Genomic DNA, 24,822 nt, shown 5'->3' with positions numbered 1-24,822 from the left:
AAATTCTTGATAATGGTAATTTTATTGTTACTTGCAGGGGCACCTACGGCTACATCGATCCCGATGGCAACAAACGTGAATACCACTATGAGACTGGCATCAAATGTGATCCGAATACGCGCGAAACTGAGGAGGAGCTTCAGCAGAATGCTTTCATCAATTACGAACAAAACACTGCTGTGCTTCCCAATGGCGTTGAGATTGACATGTCGCAGATCGGCAAAAAGAAATCTAAACGACCGAACTCCATCTACAGAAATTAATTTTATAGCATCTATGTATAAATATTTATATATTTAAGTGAATATCAGATATCATTTACAGTTTTAATTATAAATTTGTTGTAATTTTTATTTCATTGTATTTTTTCTGCATAAACGATTTTAACTTTTGTCTAAGCGCAAAAGCTTAATCGTACGCGTACATCCAGAGCGTGTACAAACTTTTTCATACAAAATATTAAAAGGAAAAATAATTGAAAATTAAATAACGCTACACAAGGTACCTTAAATACAAACTCGGGCACTGTTCCCATCATTCCATGTGAACAGCGCACTTATATTGCTTACTAATACGGTCTTTGACGGCGTATAGGCGGCAAACGGTTTGGTGGTGTGATGGAAATATCTAAAAAGTCGCCAATACAGAATTTAGCTTGCGCCAATGTTTTAGTGTCGTCTGCACCTTTCTGGCCCGTACATGTGACACCAATTTCACGCATCTGATAGTGATTGTTGCGGTAATTCGGAAAAACTATTGCAAAGTCGAAGTAAGTGCCTTTTTTGCGTGTGTCAGGATTTACATCGCGAACTAGCGAAGTTAGCTCGTGAAGAGTAGCATCTTGCCAGGTATAAATCTGCAATTCATTGCTAGGTACATTGCCATACATGTATTCAGATACGGAATGGTGCCGACCAGTAGAACAGAATACGCGCAGCAGGAGTGGGCATGTCTGCAAATAACATAGAGACAACAATAAATAAACAATTGGGTTAAGCCGGAAAAAACGGCAATCTACAAACCTTCTCACGATCTATTGGTTTTATGTGAGACTTTTCCTCAACAATCATCGACTCAACGTTTGCCATAAATACAGCTTTACGAATTCTATATTGTATGTTTTAGTTAAATTCACCCTTTTCTTGAATTATTTTAATATTAATTCAACACCACATAAAAGACGAGCCAAACACGATAAATGAAACTTTTGACAGTTAGTGTTACTGCAGTTCTACCAACCTTACTTCTCACGCACAGGGTTGCACACGCACACCTTAGGCTTGTTCTCATTATCACAAATTCAATTCCATGCGAAAGCCATGGGCAATAGCACGACTACTGATAAGCAAGCAATTTGTTAGTTAACCAGTCAAAACACATATGTAAAGGTAAGTAGGCACAGTTCCTGGCCTACCCCAATGCCAAAACTCAACTTTATCATGGCTGAAAAAGTAATGCCAATAATTAGATTCATTTTAGAAATTCAAGGAGTTACGTCCATACATTCTTTTTATCAAAGATTTGGTGATTTCTAAGAATTTTCGATGCCTAAACCGGATTCATCTATATCACGTAAGCATTTGGACTTATTTCACTACTTACCGCTGGACCAATTTAATGTATCCGTAAGTGAAGGCTTAACTCACATCTACACCTTTTATAGATTATTTCAAAAAAAGCTATCTTTAATCCGAAATTTTAGATGAAGACGACGAATTTGTACTGTTAAAACATATCTGTCTTAACACGTTCCTTGACATTTGGTAGTTTGTCAACTCAATTTCCATTTTATGGCGGTATTTGCTGTCAAAGCATATGCGGTTTTGTGTGGAAATTTTTCTCATTACCGCCTCATCTTATACAACGTTTACATACTTGTATAAATATATTATCTACTTTTTCGAGCTTAACTCCCAGTCCGTAATTAAAAAGCGAACTTACTCATACACAATTTCTCTCCCGAAATCTGAGATTATAAAATAATCCTAAATTATATCACATACAACCCTGTGTTATCGATAATTATTTTAACGAATGTTAGGAGAAACGCCAAATTAAAAACTAAATGAAATGAATGCCGACAATGAAAAAAGGATTGTAGGCATAATTCTTATAAAATTTTTGTTAGGTATTATTAACTATGCAGTCATATCATAGAAAGAGCATGTATCCATTGACACTTTGGCCTTTATTGCTTATTATAAAATGTAATAATAAATGTCGTGTGTGAATTGCTGCCATATTTTTTTGCAACCGCAGTAGCTTTCGTTTAAGGTTTTCCTCCAACTGTCTATCACTAGTAAACATTTGGGCAGGTCAATTAGCTAATCCTTCTCCTTATATTTTCTTTATATCGTTAATAATAATTAAGCAAACCAAAAACTCGAAAATATTACATCAACGCAATTTCTATGAAGTAAAACCTTTCAAAACAATATTGACAGGTGATTGTCAATTTTGCAGGTAATCTGCAATATGTGAACGGGTAGATTAATTTGTTGATTTCCTGCTAATTACTGCATATATGAACGTACTTTAACTCAATTTTATTTGTTGTAGTGATTTTTTTGAGCGAAGTCAATGATTGGATATATTTCATGCCATTTTGAAACTGAAATGTTTAGAGAGCAAGGTGCTCACATAAGAAACCACAACAAAATCAAAACAGAAATTTGACAGATATTAAGAACCACTTAGTAGAAAGTATAGCTATGGAGTTAGAAAGCTATGCAAAGTGGTAAAGCGATTTAACATGTGGTATGCTATAAAATAACTCCCAATTCATCACCCAGTCGTTTCTTTACTCAAAGGAGTGTTTGTGTTCACGGTTTAGTGAGGTTTGTTTTGTGCTGTTCTTTATCACCCACGATCTTTCATTCTTGTTTATTGCCCAGTTATTGTTATGTTTGTCATTTATCATTTCCTATTTTTATACAGATATTTGCTTGTTTAGTTGGCAACGCGGCTGAAAATTGTTTGGATTTTGATGAATTTGCAACCACAATTATTCGAACGTCGGTGGAAGCTGTGTAAATTTGCGGAGTACAAAGTGCTATTTATCCCCACTATTATTTCAACGCAATAAGCAAATTTCTTACTAAAGAAAGTGTGTATTTAGTTGAGTAAAGTGAAAAACGCCATAATTTTAGTGGTATGTGACAAGTGAGAAATAAATTGAAAGCAGGTCTAATTATAAATAGTAAAAAGTGTGTTGCAAGAGACGAAAAATTTGCAAAGCACAGTGTAACACAAAAAAAAAATTGCCGATATAGTGAAAGCTAACTAGCACATATTTCGGTTGTTGGATACTAGAATTTGTCCATTCGCTTCCATTATCAGCAAAGAATTACAGTTCGAGGAAGTCAACTATTTCGGCTTTTCCACAGCCTTGCTATCGGGTGAGTTGTGCAAAATACACAGCTGTCAAATTAGAATTTTCCGAATTGCTACAAAACTATGGGGAAACTTGAGAATATGTAAAAACTGGGGAATGGGTTACAGCTTATGTAATTTAGTGGAAATTATGTAAAGTAATGTAATAAGTAAAGTAAATAAGTAATGAATTGAAACATAAGCCCAAAGTAGAAATTGCGACTTACAGAATTTTAGAGATGTTTGCCGACAGCACAGTTTGCGGTACCGCAAGTTGTCATCAGTAGCTATTAACGGCATTTGAACGGCTCGAATGGATTTTTCTAAATGATTCTAATATACATATGTATGTATGTAGGTATATATGGACTTTATAATGTTTGCTTGTACATGATTTGACAGTTGATTCCTTTCACTTTTCTATTTTCCTTTATTTTCAATCGATTTCGCTGTTTTAATGAATCACAAATATCGCACAAATATATATATATGCATGTATGTATATCCATATATATGTACGTATGTATATTTTCTTAAATTTGCGAATTATTACCGCTTGCTGTTTCTGGTATTTCTACACCTCCCTGTTTGTTTATGCAACGAATTGTTTGTAAACAAGGGAAATAACTATAAATTTAATAAAAAATAAAATAAAACAAATAGTCAGATAAGAATACAGTTAGGTATGAAATTGTCATGAAATAAGCTGAAATCGGTACAAGTACCGCTTGACAAAAAATTGTGCAAGCTCGTAAAAAATATTTCCATGACATCTTCATTAAAAATTTATTTAATTTAAAAACCGGAAGAAAAGCATGCGGCTCAACTTTGTCTGTGTAAAATTCTCCAGATCTAAAAATAACATGCGTATAAGTAGCATGCACACACCCATACATATGTCTTTGCATATATAAGAGCATCCATATATAGGTTTTATATTTACTCAAACCTCGTTAATCTTTAGGGTTATCGATTACAGGTGTGATTCCCGGTGTCAAACAAGAATTTAAGGCGGGTATTATATAATACACAAATATTTTTTACAAAATCAACAATAGGAGCCCTGCATGCTGCAGTCTTTAACGGCTTACAACTTAAGTTCTGATTATGCGCACTTAGCTAAAATTTTAAACTTTCGGATAAAAATCTATTGAATGCATTTTACATAGGTATGTCTGATTGGCCGGAAATTAGCACAACATACGAAAAATTAGCTGTCTGTTGAATCTATATTTTGCTGAAAGTCGTGTTAAGTGACGTTTCAAATACAGTGGTACCAATAGCAATATTATTATAAGTATAAGGAAAATCATATTACCATATTATTTAATATAAAGAAATCGTAAGTGTAATATGATTCGTTTTTAAAATACTGACTTCTATATATGATTGTATGCGAAGCATAATCAGCCATAAGAAGTTCTGCGGATTACGCTTAATCAGATCTTTAGTAGTGCGCTTTGTTACCATTTATTGTGACCATGATTTTTAATAAATTGGTAACATTTTTAGCAATGTGAAATTTACCAAAGGTAAGGATTATATATTTACAAGGTTTGACCAATAACTATGGTGAAAAAGAAAATTGTGAGGGGAACTTCGGTTGCCACGTCATGACAGCCGAATTCAGCACGATCATTCCATATATGTATATTCACACACTCATCCAATCAGTCGTTGTTCAGACCATAGATGACTAGATGTGAAACTCTTTTTCTCGTGAGAGCGCTGAAAAATGTGCATTTTTTATAACATTTTCCAATATTGCCACACCGGTAGAAACATGAATTGGGTATTTTTGAACCAAAGGTATGGAATTTTTAGTTTCCACACCACCATAGAGGTTAGTATTTAGTGTGCGGTTGCCCAATAGCCTTATATCACTCGTAAACACCTACATATACTACAAATAAGGACAATCCGTATGAAATATGTACACAAATAAGCCAAAAATTTAAAAATTTATATGTAAATGAAATTATTTAAAACTGATATACATATACATTAGTAATTTAATAATTATAAAGTTATGAACCCGAAAAACATAAGTTATAATTAAAAACATGACTTATTGCGATTTTTTAATATAACACAGAAATTGGGTAACAAAAAAAAAATTCTCTAACAACGAACAGAATAAGTTAAAGCAGATTACCTTTAATTTTTGTAAAATATCTCAAGCACAAATTCAGTTCCCTTACCTACGCTTTTCAACCATAGAATATTTACGTATATACAAATTTACATAAACCAACACACAGTTTTCAATAAAATTACATTACGTACATAAGACTTATTAAAAGTAGAAGTCGAAAAGGATATAACGAGCTTTGGATTCTACAAACTCACTTAAATTCAAATTATTACATTTCAATTGAATTAATTTTAAGACAAATAATTATAAACATTTCAAAACGTCATGTCTCCATTAAGCAAAAACGAACTGTTTTCGTCTGTTATTTTTGGCGCGTTTCTTCTGGCAGTCTGCCATTTCGCCTATCAGCTGTTCAAAATCCCATAATGTGTGAGTGCTGCCAAGTTTTGAAACGTCCTCATGGGCGCGCTCTCTCTCAAAATGAATAAGTTTCACATCTAGTTATCTATGGTTCAGACAGCAATGAAGTAGCATAAACCGCCACTGTGCTGTTATTTTTTGTATATTACCAATACAATCTGAGTTTTTTTGTAAACAAACTACTCCGTGACCCCAGTTACGTCAGCCTATCAGCTGGTTCTCTCAAATTTACTGAGAGCCGGTTAACGATCTGTTATTGGCCACACCTTCTGAATGCTTGTCACTATATACCAGAGGGTGTGGTCAAAATATATCTTTATGTAACTGGCCTCCTCGCCTGCTTGAAAATTCGCTTGTCCCCTTTGCCCATTTGTTGACAGACCATTTGAAAGTATAAAATTTGTAACATATCGTCTATCAAGAAAGTTTGGGGCTACGAAATGAGAAAATAGTTGTCAAACTACAGAAATAACAGATGGAAGCAAAAGACAAAGCTTACCACAAAATAGGCGAGAGAAAGCAGACTTCCTACTTCTAGCGAATTTCACTTGCAGCATTCCGCTGGCTTTATCAAGAAAGCGAGCGATCCAATTAAATAAAAACCGCCAGTAAGGCCTGTGCCAATCAGTAGAAAAGTTCTATGCTAAAAAAAACTTTTTATTACGGTGAGAAAATTTGACATTTCTGTTAAGCCAATTCGTAACTTTTTACTTCTGGAAACTTTTGACAAAAATGTAAGCAAACATTTTGTTTGCCATTCTTATCACACTTATCTTGTAACGATTGTATACGGAATACTAAAGATGTTGCTGTTGACTGCAGAGTTGCCAACTTTTGAGTTTCAAAAAGCACCAAATTTAAAAAAATTACAAAGCACACTAGTAAAAAAGTGGGAAAGTGGTTTAAGGTCAATAGGCTTATTCTCAGGGACTGACCCTCACGGCTGCTAGGCCTTAATCCAATGTAGCAGCTGTGACGTAAAGTTCAAGAGAAGGTTGTAACTTTTAAATGAACAAATAATTTGTGGTTGTGGTTGTAGCAGCATAAATATATCCCATAAATGTTTGGGGAATGCTGACGGAGTTACAGGCCGGCCGGATAAAAATCCAGGTTGTTCCGGTAACGTAACGAATGTTTATGCCGTTACAATAGCATCTTTATTCTTTCTATAAATAATTTTTCTTCTAAGGTTTCCTCGTTTTTTTATGAGGTAATTTGCTAAGCTTAAATTTATTTGTTCACTTCGTGCCAGCTGGTGTCGAAATATCAAAACTCGCAGCATATTTTCGAGTTCATATGAATTCAGTGGCAGCAAATGCTTCGTTACCTCATCGAAGGGTTGTATTTATAAATTTTCTACGACGGCCTCAGTGCTAGTGCTAAGGCCGATTGTAGCAAGTTAGGCCCGCACTTATTTAGATTAGAACCCGACCATGTAAATATTCATGCGTATAAATCTTAAATCAATTCCTCTCACCCTGATTCGTACACCACGTGTCCGCCCCGTGCCCGTGAGATGACGTTTGTTGTTAGATGACCTGGACCTGGGAATACTTAATGGAGCATCAATATGGGTACGCAGGGAAGCCAAAAACAATCCGATTCTATGGGAAAAAGTGTGCACTGCTTCCCAGAAAACTTTTGTAATGTAGGTTTTTTAATTTTTAAAACGGGTTTGAAAGAAATAGTTTTAATAATAATTTTTGGAAGAGGAAATAAATGGTTTTTTAGTAATCTGAGCCTATGTATATATTATATACTCACCTCACTTTCGTTGTTATACGAAATTGCATAGAACTTTAAAATGAAGTGATACAGATGACATTGAAACTATTGGAACGTTTATTTTTATTTTTTATTTATCGAGCTTTTTTTTCTTGTTCACTCCTCTCGGGAGCATAGGACCTCGACAATACTTGTCTTGCGTTGGTTTCGTTAATCTATTTGATTTCTGACCGGGTAGGTGATTAGCCTGCCGCTATCGATATAAACTAGTTAATTAAAATGTACAATTCATAACTATTTTCATGAAATTAATGGTAGGTAGTGCCCAGCATTCTTTTGAATTATGGAAGATTCGCATGAAGCGTTTTGGGGGTGAAGTAGAGATTTTTGTTGTAGGTGGCAATATCCTCGATTCCACTCCGGGGCATTTAGACGGGCCAGTAAATATGCACCCCTCGGTAACCTCTCACAATAACATTAACCGACACACAAAGAATTGCCGCTAATTTCCAACTCAGCATTCTTAGTGGAACACCCAATATTGAAACGAACTGAAAGTTTCTTTAAATTCTTGTCACAACTTTATTTTTAATTAAATTATAATTAAAGTAAAATTGGCAAAAATGGTCATTACCTGTATTTGATCTTGCTTGGTTTTCCCTCAGTATGCAAATAACACTTGTTTGAACTTGTTGGTGTACATTATATTTATAATATAATATGTATCGTTTTTTTCTTTTTGCAGAAAAACGCCTTGTTCCGCATTTCAAGGTTTATTCTCTTGGGTAATTAATTCTTTGTAGATTATATATTTAGCTGGAAATCGCTTTCTCGGCATAATTTTCTGCCTTGACTTGTCGGTGTTGCATGTATTGGTAGCGGCGCACATACATACATACTTACATACACACCCACGTTCATACGGAAAATGCAAGTTTTTTAAATTAATAATGGCAAATATTCAATTGTAAGCGGTTTTTATTTCATAGATTAATATGGCAAATGTAAATAAGAATTCAATGAACTTTTAAAACCTAAATTAGTTTTAATAGGAATAAAAATATAAGGAAATAAATTGGAAATATTAATTTGGCCATTAAAATAGGTACGGCATAGAAATAATTACGATACAAAAAGAACTTAGCTCTTCTTCTATTAGAAATGCTGTTTAAATGATCGAAGTTTAATCAATAACCACTGTGTCCACATGATTGTCAATGACTTTTTATATTCGATTTGCCATATAATTGATAATGCTACGACAGGCTTCTGTGGGAGTGGAATACTATAGTTCTTTGATTTTTTGCCATAAATCCTTTTTATTTTTGAGTGTTTCTTCCCGATTTGCTTCTTTAAATCTCCCCAAATGTTTTCAATGTGGTTTAGGTCGGGTGACTGGCTTGGCTAATCCATAACTGAAACATTATTTTGTAAAAACCATTCACGCACAACTCTTTGAGAAGTGTTTTGGGTCATTGTCTTGCATAAAAAGTCACCGAAGTGGCATATTCTCCTCAGCAAATGGTAGTATTACTTCTTGAAGTATTTGTTTATAAATAATTGTGTCCATTTTAGTGGTTTTTTTTTTTTTTTTGTGAACCACGGTGAGAACTCTTGTCCTTTAAGACGTCTGACATTTCACCCATCATCATTTCCCAATAAATTAATTTTTGTTTTATCGCTCCAAAGTATGTGATACCATTTTTTCATACCCTCTGGCCAACACCATGACCCGCACCGTGCTCTTGAGCAACATTTTTCCTTTTGCTTAAACTTGCTTGTTTCAACAGAGGAACGTTGGTAGGTTCGTGTGGTACGGTGTCAATTGTACAATTCTCGCTGATACGCTGATATGTTGTTGATTTCAGCTGTAATGAAGGTTGATGGCTTAAAAGAATACCTCTTGGCAAGACTCACAATTAAATTATCAGTAGATCAAGTCGTTTTCTCTTTTCCACCACATCGCTCTGTGGAATTTTTGGCCTTGAGGGCATTTACAACAAACTTTCTGGAACGTCCAAGTGACTTAACGATAAATTTGTACAATTTTTTTTTTGTTTTCGAAGATTGACAACAAGCCTTCGCTCCTTAACTGTGCAATACTACGAACGACCCATCTTTAAAAAAACGATATTTTAATTATTAGTTATTAAATTCACTATTTACGTTACATTCAGTTTTCTTTTTTCCACTTAATTAGTTAAAATGCATAAAATGCAAGAGTTATCCCAAAGTACCTATTTTAGTGGCCACGCAAATTTAAACTTCATAAAAATAATGCAACTTAATATAACGGGTCTTCTTATTCACAACGAAAGAGTGATGCTATTTGTAAAAGAGCGAAATTTTCATAAAAGCTTTAAATTTTTCCGAGCGACACAAGGAAATCAATCGATAAAAACAACGTACCTATTTTAATGCCCATATGTGTATATGAACATACAAAAAATGGGAAACAAATTCTCAAAAATCAACGCAATATTTTAGCCACTTCAAACTTGCAGTTATTTTAAAGCGTTTTCCAATAAGAGGTGTTATTTTGATATTCAAAGGAAAATGCTATTTTTTAATATAAATCATCGGATGTTTGTTTCATTACAAAGATTAAGGTATGTCGTTAATAGTGGAAAATAACATCAGGCAAATGGCCACCACGACCACGCTTACAGGACAATATCCTTTTCATGAAATTTTCCACAACCGAATTGCAAAGTGGCTGCCCTATGTCCTCAATAGCCTTACAAATTCCATATTTGAAGTCTTGAATCGACCCTAGGCGGTTGGCGTAGACCTTCTCTTTCACGTGGTCCCAAAGATCAATGGTTTCGTTGCTTATGTGGCACGTAGCGCCGTCTTGTTGAAAATAAACGTTGTCCAGATCAATACCATCCAATTCCGGCCCTAAAAAATCGTTAATCATCTCTCGATAGCGATAGATAACACCTATTATTGGAAAACCTTTTACTAAAATTCAATGGGCTGTAAAACTGCGTACTCCATGTTTTTAATGCTGATTAAGAAATTTTGAAATTTTTAGTAAAACTATTATACAAACATCGAATTTTTACATGCCTTGTAGAAAGCTTTAAACTTTGATTTATATGAAATTTGCTGTAAAGTAAACTATATATTAGTAGATATGATATAAAGAATTTTTTAATATTAAACAAAAAAAAATAACTAAAAAAAGTAGGCAAAACTGCTCAAAATATCCTGCATTTATTATTTTGAACAATGTAGGTATACATATGTATGTATTGTACAAAGCTAGCTTTCGTATAAAAGAAAATTTCCATTCGATTGATTCATTTTCTGTATCCACTTGAAACATACACATTTTATTTATTCAATTTTTTTTGTTTTTTTTTTTGTTGCATAAATTAGTTGCTAATTCTGGGTTGCTGTCTGTAAGTGTACATATGTATCTTATCATTGGTGTTGTTGGCGTAATAAAACAAAACAAAAAAAGAATTATAAAGTATGAAAAATTTTCAAGTTCAAGTGTGCTGAGATTTTCGTATCCATGCGTCAGCACCAGCAGCAGCAGCAGCAGCTCCACTAGTATCAATACTAGCAGCCGTAGCAACAACAACGCAACGAAAGTTACTTTTTTTGCTTTTGGTTTTTATTTAGCCTACGTGGAAAGTTTTCCCCCTTCAAAGCTAAATAATAAATGACCTTCGGTGCCAATATGCGCCATAAATATTGGAATCTGAAAAAAACGGGCGTATTTCAAAACTCTAATTGGCAGAAAACGGTTTTCATCTTTTTTTAAATTTTATCTGCGGCCACAAGCAATAAACGCAAAAGTCGGCTTAGTAAGAAATTTTGTTATGCACATCTACGCCAGCAACGAAGTCCAATATTTAGGTGAAATCGCTGCCGTCATTTCTAATCATATTCAAACAAAAAATTTATTAAAAATATGTTGGCCTAAGGTATTGGCTTCTGTCTAATATACTGTCATATCGAGTATTTTTGCTCGAAATCATGATTTTCGACTTAGGCGATTATTGCTTGTGGCCACAGATATATGTGCATATGCATGTTTGTACGAGTATTCATTTGTATTGTATTATTTAAGTAAAGGTATGCATGCAAATAGTCGTAAAATTGAATTTCTCACCCGATAATTTGCCATTTTCGCGCTCGAGATTTCCCATCAAAAAATTTTCTATTATAAATATCTATTATTAAATTTGTATAATTTAGTTTGTTGGTTGTTTAGAATTTGTTTAGTTATAAAAATATTTTGGGCGCTTATTCTTTTGATTAGAGGAGAGCGGTTGTCTGCCTTAAAACGTGTTAATTTTTTTATTGTATATATATTTGATTACATTAGAAAAGTTATACAAGGTGGGGTATTAGTTAGACAATATTATTTTTGTTTCAATTTATGTGTGTGGGGGAAAGGCCAACTGACATTTCGTTTAGGATGTAGGGTTGGGTTAAAGTTTAGAGGAGCGTTAAAGGGATTCTTCAGGAGAAAACATAGGTATAAGATATCAACTTTTTAATGTGATTCTTCAGAAAATATAAAAGGTAATAGCTTTTCTTCAGGAGGTATAAAAAGCATCGAGTTTTTTGTGTGCTCTTGAGATTTAGAAGATATCTGTCTTTTTAAAGGGTTTTCTCGGAAAATATAAAAGATATCAGTGTTTTAAAGTATTCACTTGAGAGATTTTAAAGATATCAGCTTTTTTAACCATTTGCACTATTTGGACGTGCTATACACGTCAAACGAGATTTGTTCTCAAAATATAAAAGATGCTCGCCTTCAGAGCTTTCTGAGCTTTCTGTGCTCCTTACTTAATAAAGAACTGTAAAAAATAGCCAATTTTTTATTAAACATAATATGTCAATACATATAAAATATGCATATTATATTAAATAATAAATAGAATTATGTGCATTACGCACGCGCGATCTGCCCAAAGCTTTAACAGAAATTATTCCAAGTAAAAGCTCATTGGAATTTTTTTTGCACGGGATAGTCACACGCTTTTGGAAATTAATTTATAGCGCAAGAGGTTAAAAGTATTTCCTCGGATAATGCAGAATTTATTCAACTTCAGGATGTATAGAAGATATCAGGTTTTTAAAAATGTTTCCTCTGGAGAGATACACTTTTTTCGATAATATTGAAGATATCAACTTATTTGAAGTGTTTTTTGTCGGGAGATTTAGAAAATATTAGCTTTGTTTTTTTAATATTAGGCTAAAAAAATATATAGTTTTTTTTTAAATTAGCCGTTTTTTTTTTAATTTGATAGATATCAACTTTTTTTAAATATGTACGCCAGTTTTTATTTGAAATCAGTAGTGTTCTAAATTTAATTAAATTAATACATTTATTTAAAGATATTTTAATAAAACAATGATCCATGTTTTACATGTATTTTGTTTTTACTTCGAAAGCCTCAAATTTCAATCAGTATGTAAACAAATTCGATGCTTTTGACATTCAAAAATTCCAGAGAAATAAATTAGCTGTCATAGTAACATCACCTGGATTCGCCTTGAAACCACCATTATCGAAATAAATTTGCACAATTGGAAAGTGTTGTGCCGACGTAAGTTGAATTGGCAAAATATACTGAGCAGCTGTCTAGCTGTCAAATTAACTGACACTAGAAGCGGTGCTGCCAAGTACAAATATAAACGTAGAAGAATATATACATAAAATAGATAATTTCCGCCGCAAAGTAATTTCCATTGGCTATGCTGTGCTTCTTAAGTGGAACATTTTAAATTAAAAAAATGGAATTATTATACTTAAGGTCTTCTATTGGTTTAGAGGTGCATGGAGTATGCAACTTCTATAATAATTTTTGTCCACACTAATAATATTAAAACTGTATAGGAGGTATTCGCCTCCTATTGTGGCGTACGTCTTGATGTTGTTCCACAAATGGAGGGACCTACAGTTTCAAGCCGACTCCGAACGGCAGATATTTTTTGTGCGGAGAAATACACACTTTCGTGGCAGAAATACACTCGGAGAAAAATCTTTTTCTTCATTTTGGTCTTTCGCCGAGATTCGAACTTACGTTCGGTCTGAATTCCGAATGGTAGTCACACACCAACCCATTCGGCTACGGCGGCCGGGATATACATATCCCTAAAATTACCTCCGATTTCAGATCGACCACTGAGCCAAACATTTTTCTAAAAATATTTTTTTACATAATTCATAGAATATGACTTGAATCGGCCCATAAATGTGCACGATTTTTCGGGATATCTTGACCACAGCATCACCTGAGGATCCAGGTTTTCAAAAACATCCTTCTTGAATTTTCAAGGAGGGAAAAATGTTGTAAAGATGTTATTAATATTTGAATTATATACTTATTATTATATTATTACCCTAAGTAATTTGTTATTAGGAAAGATATAATATCACAATCCCTTGTGTGTTAGCAACTTGTTAAACTTCGCTTAAGGATCGTCAATGTATAAATAGGTATTTCTATGCTCATGCAAAAAACTCTTTTTTATATTAATTGGAGCATTTTTTTTAAATTTATATTTTATAGGTTAGGTTTAAGAAATAAATAAAAAAAAATTCAAAACTCGTTTTCTTATATGTTTTTTACAATATAAAGTCAGCACATTTCATTACTTTTAGTTTTGATCTGTTGACGGGTTCTCCAGATATGAGAAATTTTAAAATCTACGTTTTATTTAATCTAGAAAAACAAAATGTCGTAGATTTTTGGACTCAGAGACCGATTTTAGATAGTAATTGGATAGTATAGTTCTTAGATGAAAAAAGTATTAATTACATATCCCAGTGTAACGAATCATAAAATATTTTATTTTAAGCATTTAAAATGGTGGATGTACACTCAGTTCTTCCAGGAAGGTCGCAGCGGTCGACGGGCATTGTAGAATCGGCGTCTGTGAACTGAATACAAAAAACCAAACATTTTTTTTGTTTATTAATGGGTAAGACTCCGTCAGAAAATATGAGATTTGCAAGTGGTCTTTCGATTTCTTTGAAACTTTGGGAAATATTAGTTCTAGGTAAGATACATTCGAGCCTAAAAGGATTTTGAAAAATTTTCAAAATTGAGTCATCTACGCCATGTTGAAAATCGGGACCGCGTTTTTTTCAAAAATCAATATTTCTTGAACCGTTGGATGGATTTCAATGCAATTTACAGACAATATAGAAACAAATAAGTAGTTTAAATTAGTATTATGTTAAAAAAAAATTTCGAAATTTTGACCAAAAAAAAGTCAAAAAAATTGTTTGAATCAATTTTTAGTTGATTTGGCCAGTTTTTTAGATTTTCTTTTATACACGTAACGATTCCTTATGATTTAACCTTTATTTTGAAAAAAAAAATTTTATGGTGTCTATAATAGTTCTCGAGATATTGCGATTTTAGTGGAAGCGCGCACCGTGAAGTTCGCGGTTACGCAGCGCGGGAGTAGAAAAACGCGCACAGACCTGCAGCAGTCTGCTCCAGTCACTTAATACAGGAACACATAACGCAGCGCGCATTGCACACCTGTTACCTAAACCGTGCATGCGCGCTTCCACTAAAATCGCAATATCTCGAGAACTATTATAGACACCATAAAATTTTTTTTTTTCAAAATAAAGGTTAAATCATAAGGAATCGTTACGTGTATAACAGAAAATCTAAAAAACTGACCAAATCAACTAAAAATTGATTCAAAAAATGTTTTTGACTTTTTTTTGGTCAAAATTTCGAAATTTTTTTTTTAACAGAATACTAATTTAAACTACTTATTTGTTTCTATATTGTCTGTAAATTGCATTGAAATCCATCCAACGGTTCAAGAAATATTGATTTTTGAAAAAAACGCGGTCCCGATTTTCAACATGGCGTAGATGACTCAATTTTGAAAATTTTTCAAAATCCTTTTAGGCTTGAATGTATCTTACCTAGAACTAATATTTCCCAAAGTTTCAAAGAAATCGAAAGACCACTTGCAAATCTCATATTTTCTGACGGAGTCTTACCCTAATGTCATAATTTCTATATGAGTTAAAAAAAATAGAAAAAAAAATTCGCGGAATAAAATACTTAAAAAAAATGAATTTTGGTGCGACTTTTCGTACTATTTTTGCTTCGAAAAAATTATTTTTTCGAAAAATTTTCGGAAACTAGTAAATTCATATAGAAAGTAATATCATAAAAAAGATGTGTGCAACGTTTCAGAGAGATCGGTCAATAACTTTTCGAGTTATCGTGTACGTCAATTCGAGAAATATAGTTTTGAGAAAAACGCATCTAAACTTTGAATACGTAACTATACCTCTCCCAGCGCTCGAACGCTAAGAATAGAAACGTCACGGTTGATGATCTATAATATAAGAAATACTTAAATTTACGTTCTAAAATTTTTTTGATATATTCTAAAGGATTATATTAACATTTTATGAGAAACAATTTTTTTTTTCGAAATTTTACAGGTATCTGTCCCATTAAACAGGACATTTTAAATAGCTCAAAATTTAATGGACTATAAAACTAAATACCCAGAATTTTTGAAATTTTGATGATAATTACTTAAATTTATTAGAACTTTGTACATAGTGTGAAATTTTGGGTTATATGATTTTTGTTGTGATGCAACCTATATTTTTATGAAAGATTAAATAAATAAATAGCCAAATCTTTGCAAAATGTCGCTGTACCATTATTGTGAGCACCTACGTATACTTCGAGTACGCACCTAATCGGGCAACAAATACTTTTTTCGGAATATTTCAGTCACATTCGGAATATTATCACAATGCTCACTGGCGGCGTGTATATTTCTGCTAGAAACATTGCTTAAGTAGTTAATACGTATTCTGAGCTTTATTCAAATCAAACCTTAAATACGATTTTTTTAACAGTGTCGACCACAGCGTCACATACCGGGTAAAATTTTTGCCAAAACCATTTATCTTTTGATAGTAAATTAAAAGGTGGTTGTTTTTGAAAAACTTTTACTAAGTGAAAAAAATGTTTTAGAGTGATGGACACATTTCTTTTGACTCCATTGCTTGCCTGTTTGTTTAGTGCAGCTGTTCAGTTCAAAAGTAGATATCAAGTATTATTGACGTACGGTGTACGTATAGGATGATTAATTTTGTGCTAACTTGTATATTAGGAGTATGAACCAAGTCCAACAACAAATACGATTTTTTAGCATATCTCGTACAGCACCACCCATGGGGTCCAATTATAGCTTAGAATCAACGAACGGTTAGATTGTTTAGGAGGAGAAGAAATGCACACACGTGAATTGAAATTTTATATACCTATAAGTAGAGTCTTCTTAGATTATTTTCTTCTCAGTTGCCTGTTGCATTATGTTTTAAATTTCCATACATTCTTTTTTTTATATTTTATTTGTTCCACCTTTGAAGATAAATATTTCCTAGAATATCACTCCAAATTCTAGACACGGCAATCACCAGTGTGCTCTATTCACATTTACCACATCCAAATATTTACCTTTCATTGTACCTTTTCGTACTCAACGGATTTCAGATGCCTTCCAACTTTACTTTGCTGACACAAGCTTAGCAGCGAGTAAAAGAATTACAATAAGTTTCGCTTTCACCTCATTATCGTAATCGGATTTTCGACAGAACCCTAGAAAATTTTCACACTAAATAAGTCGTGGGAGAAAAAGCTTTATTTCAAGCAGGTTAACGGTGGCGTAAAGTTTTCTCACGTTTTGAAGGCTTCTGCGTAAAGTTAACTGCTTTAGTAGCATACTTACAGGCGTTAGAGTGTAGATTTTAAGTATCAAAGTTTGCATCCAACGAATGAGTATACAATAACAAGCACAAAGTAAACGACCATAAAAAAAAAAACAAAAAAAAGGGCTACCGCAACCGGTGAAACAAATCGATGAAACTTTTTTGCTATCTTTTGCCCCATTTTGGTTGGCACTTTAAAATTTCAGGCGAAAATTTGCGGCCCAGCAAATTATCTGCTTTTGATGCCTGCCAGTGGCAAAGAGGAAATAAATGTATAGTGATTAAGTTGTTGCTTTCGTTGTTGTTGACTGTTTACCAGCTGCTCGAAAAGTTCACCACTTCGGAGAAACTTTTTCACCCGCACGCAATGGTTATGGAGCTAGAGGAAGCAACGAAAGTAGCTGCAGCAGCAGTGGCAAGCGGGAAGCACGCTGCATGAAGGATGAAGTTTCTTCGGCTTACAGCCTGTACTGCTACACACACATACACACACAAAGCTAAGTCTTGTCAGTGTAGCCAAGAGTTGTCAGTGTCATCACCATCTGCCGTATTGAGGGTATTGAGAGGCTCCTTCAAGAGGAGTTTGTTTGCTTTTGTTGCAAAATTAAAATGTCGCAGCTACTACTAATGAGTTTGGCAACAACACGCACGCACGCATGCTCTTACACATATGTATGTAGGTATGTACTTGTCACCTAACTCACCGAAGATGATTCGTTTGAAGTTGGTTGGACGTCGGATATTTATCCTAGACGCATCCCGCTGTTAGCAAATTTGTCAACAATATTCTCGCTACGCACACACATATAGGTACATGCACGCTTACTATTACCACTTAACACTTTCACACATGTGTGCAATTATTCTAACAAATCTATATGTAGACACACATTCGTACATACACATGTGCATTTTCGTGACAGAGTATTTACACTCAGTGAATTTGTACGTGCTTTTGGAACGTGTTAACTGCTTGCTCAAATACAAATAAATGAAATTAAAATTTAAATTAATTTCGCTTGCAATTTGCAAATGCAAATAACGAAGTGCAAAATGCGCTGGTACTTCCAAGTTCTTATTGTTGTGACTGTCGCTCTTTGCACACCGTTATTTTTTTTTTTGTTTTCGTGATATCTATGTGCACTTTGATCGATTACGTTGCCCAGGTGTTTGCCTGCCAAGTGTGAAAGAGGATGTGATGAGCGAAATTATAAATTAAATATAAAAAGTTTAGATTCGAATAAATTACTTTGTAAAAAAATAAGAAATTAAAAAATTATATCTATTGTTTTCTACTCGGCCGCATGAATTTGAAATTTAATTAAGGTAAGGGGGGGGTAGGGTTAATTCCACTAAAAATATGTACTTATTTATGAATTTTGTTTGGAAAGATGATTCATGTAAATTTATTTATCCAATTAGTATACAGTAAACTCATATTTCAAAATATTTTCAAAAAGTTTCACAAGAAAATATACAAAATTGCGCCGTTGACAGCAGATCTACGCAGACGTCTCGAAAAAAAGGCAATTTGCCGTGGACAGCTTTTCTCAGCATTGGATCATCTGAAATCAAAAAATCAAAGAGTTTTCATTAGGTAATCAATTGTCCGAGGTAACCCTGTCGAGTTTTTATAAAAAAAATTTTTTTCAATTTTTTTTAACATTTGAAGTAGAAGTGCGATTTTTAGACGATAAATCGCATAATATTGTTTATTGTAAAATAAATAAAAATTGAAAAAAAAACCTCCCAGGATTACCTCGGTAATTATGTAGAAAAAGTGTGTACAAAATTTCAGGAAGATCGGTCGAGTAGATTCAGAGAAAAAGTGTCCACCGACTTGAAAAACGTCGTTTTCCAGAAAATGTGTCAATGGTGTTCGACCATAGCAGGTAGCCGAGTCGGAGCGGCCAACGGTTATAATGCTCTAACCTTGTGAGTTTTGCACCGATTGACTTAAAATTTGGGCACAACATTCTTGAGATTATGTACATTCATTTTCTCAAATAAACCAAAATCGATTTTTTTTTACCCTAAAAACCCTACCCCCCCCTTAAGTCAGTGGGAAGAAGGAATTCTCGTTTCTCACCAATTTGTTTTTATACCGTTCCGTTATTACTGTGAATTTAGTGTGAATTTATAAACAGTTTCTGCAGATCATTGTGCGACGTATCAGAACCTGATGGCCATATAACCAATAGTCCAGTGTCGAGTCGCACGGCGAGAGCGTTTCATAGAAAAGTTGGCAATGAATAGTAAAAAATGAGCTAGTAGCTTCCAAGTTATTAAATAAGTTTCCCTGGTTAGGATTAGTATAAATACCCATTGAAGGGTATTTTTTAAATTGCCATATTTCATAGCTATTAAGCCTAGAATGATATTTCTTAATATACCTACTCGTATACATCTTCATAATATATAAGTAATATAACTCGGGCTCAATAAAGTTTTCTTCGAAGGCGCGTGGCACCGCTCATCTTTAAGTAAATATAATATTTTTAAATTTTTAATTTAATGTAAAATTAATTAATTTAATGTAATTTGCTAAGATTTGCTAAAACTGGCTTAAAATTACGTCTCAAGCAATATCCGTAGATTATTGATTTGTTTGTGACAGAGCCGAACTTATCGTTGGGTGAAGCAGATGCAGTTTTATAGAAAAATGTTCTTCATGTATCCAATGACATGATTCGAGGATGTGCAGCAAACCCCAAATTTCCAGTTGGATTGGCCTTTACAGTCGCCTGATGTCAACTCTATTTAAAATGTTTGGGCAAGACTTGAGCAAAAATTCAATGGAAAACAAATATGGACGCTCAAACAGTTATAAAGACAAGTTCAGCTGATTTGGAGCCGTTTAGCTCCACAATTTGCAAAGAAATTAACACAAAATATGACTCAAAGATGTTCAGCCTATAACTAATGATACATTGATAGCATTATTGAATATATTGCGTATTATAAATATTATAAGTCCATACAATGCAATTTTTGTGAATCGAAGTGCTCAAATACGAGGGGTGCCTTTTATATTTCGGGATTAGAGAACAAAAACAAATTTTAATCATCGAAAATCACTTTATTGTTTTTCAAAATATTCTCCATTAAGATCTATACACTTTTGCATGCGTTTGAACCAATTGTCGAAGCACTTTTGCCACTCTGAATGAGGTCCCTCCGAAACATGCATTCTGAATGCCGCAACCGCTTCTTCAGGTGTCGAAAAACGTTGACCTCTCAGTTTGTTTTTTACGTACGGGAATAGAAAAAAGTCATTCGGTGCCAAGTCAGGACTATACGGCGGATGACCGAGGTGTGAGAGCTTGCATTGTCCTGTTGAAGAGTGATCCGTCTTTGGCGATTGGTTTTCCTAATTTCTTGGAAGACAACTGGCAAACAAATGGTTGTGTACCACTCAGAATTTACTGTTCTGCTTTGTTGTAGTGGTACGGTTGCTACATGTCCAGTTTTTCCGAAAAAACAGGCGACCATTTGCTTGGAAGTGCTTCGTACCGAACAACTTTTGTTGGATTTGGCTCATCTTGAAACACCCATACAGTCGACTGCTGTTTACTTTCGGGCTCATACGCGTAAATCCATGATGCATCACCTGTCACGATGTCATAGACGTGTTTCGAAGCCCCACGATCGTATTTTTTTAAGCATTTCCTTCGACCAATCCGCACGAGCCTTTTTTTGAGCGATTGATAAATTGTGTGGGATCCAACGCGAACAAATTTTTTTGACAGTCAGATGTTAATGCAATATTGAATGTATGCTGGTCCCACTAATGCCTAAGATTGTCTCAATCTCACGATAGGTCACATGACGATCTTGCAATATCAGTTCGCGCACAGCATCAATGGTTTTCGGAACAACAACTGATTGAGGACGACCTTCACGAAATTCGTCTTGGAGTGAACTACGACCACGATTGAATTCACCATACCATCGATAAACACTGGTTCATCCATGCAATGCTGCTGAGTTAATCTACGTCGAAAGTTGTAAAAAATAATCGCACGAAAATGTTCACGATTTAATTCCATTTATGGACCGAGATGAATCTTTTAAGTTACTGTAAACAACACAAATAGCGCTGGTATTTCAAAACGTTCTAAGTACGTAAAAGCCAAAAAATGTTAAACTTTGCGATACAGCTGTCAGTTGCCAGATTGCAACACCAGGGTTGCCAAGTCCCGAAATATAAAAGACACCCCTCGTAGTTTCCAAGTTATGGCGGCCACGATTTTTTTAGATATACTGTACATGCAAGATATTTAGAATAGCATTCAGAGATGGCGTCGTGGTCCTGTTGCTTTGTTCGTAACAATTCCATTAGCGACTTAAATGATAAAAGAAGAAATTTGATTTTTAGTTATTGTAAAATCTTACGATATGGAATTCAAGATCGCATTAAATTCGCGTCGAGTCCGAGCAATGAGTGCATAGGACTGTAAATTCGTTTTGAATATCTTGAGATAAATAAAGGTAAGAGCTTCGTAAGATATTCGCCGGAATAGGAAAGTTAATGCGTTGTAAAAAAACCGCACAATCAATGAAACCTTGAATTAAACTAAACACAAAAGAAAGTAAAATCGGCCTTCTGCGCTCAAGTAAATTTAATCCAATTAATAACAAGAGGATACTGGGACAGAAAATTGTATTTGTGTGTGAAAAAAGCGAGGAGAGGAAGAGGAAAAAAGTAGTTCAATTTAGATGCAGGACTGGTTTCAAAGGCGAGCTGAGTGTTCGCATATACATTTTTTCACACTTTCTACATTAGCGTTTTTGCGTACTTCTATATATTTTCTAATAAAATTTGGCACGATTTTAATTTCACATTTCGGTACTTATGTATACCGTTCTCAGTTTTTCCACAGTGATGGCTGGCTTTTGAACAAATTTATAAGTTCCTCTATAAATGTTTTGCTTAATGTTGCCGTTTGTCAACTCATGAGCAAACCTCGAAATTTTTTTGAAATATAGAAAGTGTGAAAAAAAATAAACTTGAATGGGAAAACTTATCTCGCCTTTTACACTACTCCTGCACCCAAATCTAGCCACTTTTTATAATAAAATACCATACATGGCAGTAATTTTTTCCGTGTTCCATGTTCACTCAGCAACGAACTACGTGGAACTGAAATCGTCAACCCATTGTTTCGATTTGTATACTGTCTATGGCCTGCTTTATTTGTGTATAACATTTGGTTATGTACATTTTTTCCAAGTTTTTTTTTTCTTGTTCTCCTTCAAGCAGGCAAATCTCTCTCTCTCACAACTGCAGTGTTGCCTAGTTTTGGATATAAAAAAGTAATAAAATGCCCATTTAAAGAGAAGAAAATATCAGACTTTTATTGAATCACTTAAAGAACTTTGTATGCGTAACGAATTTTCTTTACTGTGTGCGTTTTTTACAATAAATATGTTCTGGTTATATACAAAAAGCTGTATAGAAAAAACAGACTTTTGAAAATTCGCCCTTGTATTTAAAACTTACGTTAAGAGAATTTCTTAAAAAAGGCCGAAGAAAGTTTTTTTTTCTATATATGAGACTATGTATCTGGTATTTTTGTGTGTGTTTTTTACTATATAACACCTATATGGCTTTAATTCGCATTCAGTAAATTCAAAGGTTTTTTAAAATTTATAAAAATGTTTATATGCTAAGAATGCTAAGAAGAATTTAGAAAAGTAGATCCCATATTCCTACAAAAAATGAGATTTGGACTTTCAAAATATCAAATTTTGTATGAATCAACAAATTTTCAATAGCGCTAAAGTCTTCTCAGAGTGACCGACAGAAGAAAGAAACAAGCACCTAAGCCAAAAATTTTCGCATTTTGGGTATAAAAAAGCACTAAATTTATTGCAAAGACCAAAAGGTTGGCAACACTACACAGCTAGGCTAGTGTAACGTCACGCACTCTCTGATGGGCCCAATGTTGTTTCTATCATTCTTAGTTCAGAGCAATATTGGAGGTGGTATCAGTCGTAGTTGTGAACCATGTCACATGGAATATCCCATAAATGTTTAATCAATAATCAAAAATGAAAGAAAACCCATAAAACTCAAAAATAACAATAGATTTTTCTCAATGAGTGCAGTAACCGCATATGCAAATTTGAGCACAACGAGGCCAGAGTTTTTAAAAGCCAGACAAAGTGAATATTTTTCGGTGGCGTTGCGGTGAAATATTCAGCTTAGGAGCCCTTGAATACCTGCCACGCCTGTTCATCTGTATGTGCGGCTGCACATAACGTCTGATTTGAAACTAGCGGCACTCTGTATAAATGTGTTCTATGAAAAAAGTTCCCTAGAATGGGTTGCCTGCTGATCGTGGGAGCCACTTTGCCAAGCAACCTTTTTTAATGACGACAGGTTTACACAGAAATTAAAACACTTCTTAGTAGATTTGCACAAAATTTATTCTCGCATAACCAAACCAATTTTTAATCAATTTTAAGCCCACGTGCAGCTTTATGTCTAAGCAGAAAAGGTTTATTTGCAATTTCTACCATTCTAATCTACAAATCGTATTTTGAGGGAGTGGCTTGCAATAAAACACGTGCACAAATCCAATTTCTCTATGCAATCACACGAGCTGGCATTTGAATCTAGCATAGCTTTGGTGTATACGAGTGGAAGCAACTCCAAGCTATGAAAAATTTGGAAACATACTCGTACCATTCGGTGCCAGGCCGTCTCTGTTGGCTAGGGGAATTTAATATACACATATGCTCATATGTATGAGTGTATGTATGTATGAACTTTCATGGTTTTCATGTAAGCAAAGCTGCTCAATGTTTCAAATGAAATGTTTGATATTCATTCGGTTTCTTGCCATTACCATGTGCACAGTGTTGATGACACAAAGCAGAAGCAATTACAACAGCAGAAGCAATAACAAAGAGAACGTTTTTTTTTTTTATTTTTCTTTTTTTTTGCAAAGACATGGAATTTACATTCATACTCATTCATATATACAAAAATGTCTGAGTAATATTTGAAATTGATTGCCATATTTTTTTGCTGCTCTGCTCTCCTTTTAGCCAGCTTCGGAAAAATTGCTCGCTTAAGCGAAAGTATTCACTTGGAAAATTGCATATAAATCATTTCATTTTTCATTTGTCGTTGAATAAAGTTCTTAATATTAGAGACATTGAGCTTTGAGACGCTTTGTGCAGAGTAAAGTGAATAAAGTAAAAAAGTAAATATTTGAAATTAAGTTCTCTTGATTAATAATAACCGCCCGAGCTTTTTTCTCCATTTTGTAGTAAACGTTGTTCTGCACATACATACATAGGTTGAAAAAATATTGGGAAGATATACCTCAAAGAAATAAGTATACTCGTATGTGCAAGGATATTTTCATATGAAAAACTATAAAGAAGCAGGAGAAAGGTTCAACCAAAAATTTTAATATACATATATTTCGAAAAAATAGGAACAAAAAATTATACAACAAAA

The 24,822-nt window shown here is 33.9% G+C and overlaps 3 protein-coding genes across 4 annotated transcripts in view; 2 read left to right on the top strand and 1 right to left on the bottom strand.

Moving 5' to 3' along the window:
- Nucleotides 1-353, top strand: part of LOC128868991 (probable serine/threonine-protein kinase samkC) — a 40,898-nt gene extending 40,545 nt beyond the window's left edge. The window contains exon 3 of the mRNA XM_054111612.1: nucleotides 38-353. Coding sequence (XP_053967587.1) covers nucleotides 38-263 — 226 coding nt within the window. The 3' untranslated portion in view covers nucleotides 264-353. The remainder of the gene's footprint in view (nucleotides 1-37) is intronic.
- Nucleotides 318-1,219, bottom strand: LOC128869007 (histone deacetylase complex subunit SAP18). The gene is made up of 2 exons (XM_054111613.1): nucleotides 1,023-1,219; nucleotides 318-952 (listed from the first exon to the last, which is right to left on the bottom strand). The coding sequence occupies exons 1-2, from the start codon at nucleotides 1,086-1,088 to the stop codon at nucleotides 569-571; spliced, it is 450 nt and encodes a 149-aa protein (XP_053967588.1). The 5' UTR covers nucleotides 1,089-1,219; the 3' UTR covers nucleotides 318-568.
- A 1,758-nt stretch (nucleotides 1,220-2,977) lies between these two features.
- Nucleotides 2,978-24,822, top strand: part of LOC128868970 (protein sarah) — a 130,456-nt gene continuing 108,611 nt past the window's right edge. For both annotated transcript variants that reach the window (XR_008455191.1, XM_054111611.1), the window contains exon 1: nucleotides 2,978-3,398. The gene's annotated coding sequence lies outside the window, so the exon portion shown is untranslated. The remainder of the gene's footprint in view (nucleotides 3,399-24,822) is intronic.

This window comes from Anastrepha ludens, chromosome 2 (genome assembly GCF_028408465.1).
Source record: "Anastrepha ludens isolate Willacy chromosome 2, idAnaLude1.1, whole genome shotgun sequence".
Taxonomy (NCBI): domain Eukaryota; kingdom Metazoa; phylum Arthropoda; class Insecta; order Diptera; family Tephritidae; genus Anastrepha; species Anastrepha ludens.
Note: the sequence above shows the minus strand (reverse complement) of the source record. Positions and strands in the feature narration are given on the sequence as shown.

Bases quoted from the DNA above. Each gene is read 5' to 3' on its own strand.
- LOC128869007 (XM_054111613.1), bottom strand. From the start codon at position 1,088: ATGGCAAACGTTGAGTCGATGATTGTTGAGGAAAAGTCTCACATAAAA. The intron at 953-1,022 runs GTTTGTAGATTG...TGTTATTTGCAG, and splicing joins AACCAATAGATCGTGAGAAG to ACATGCCCACTCCTGCTGCG.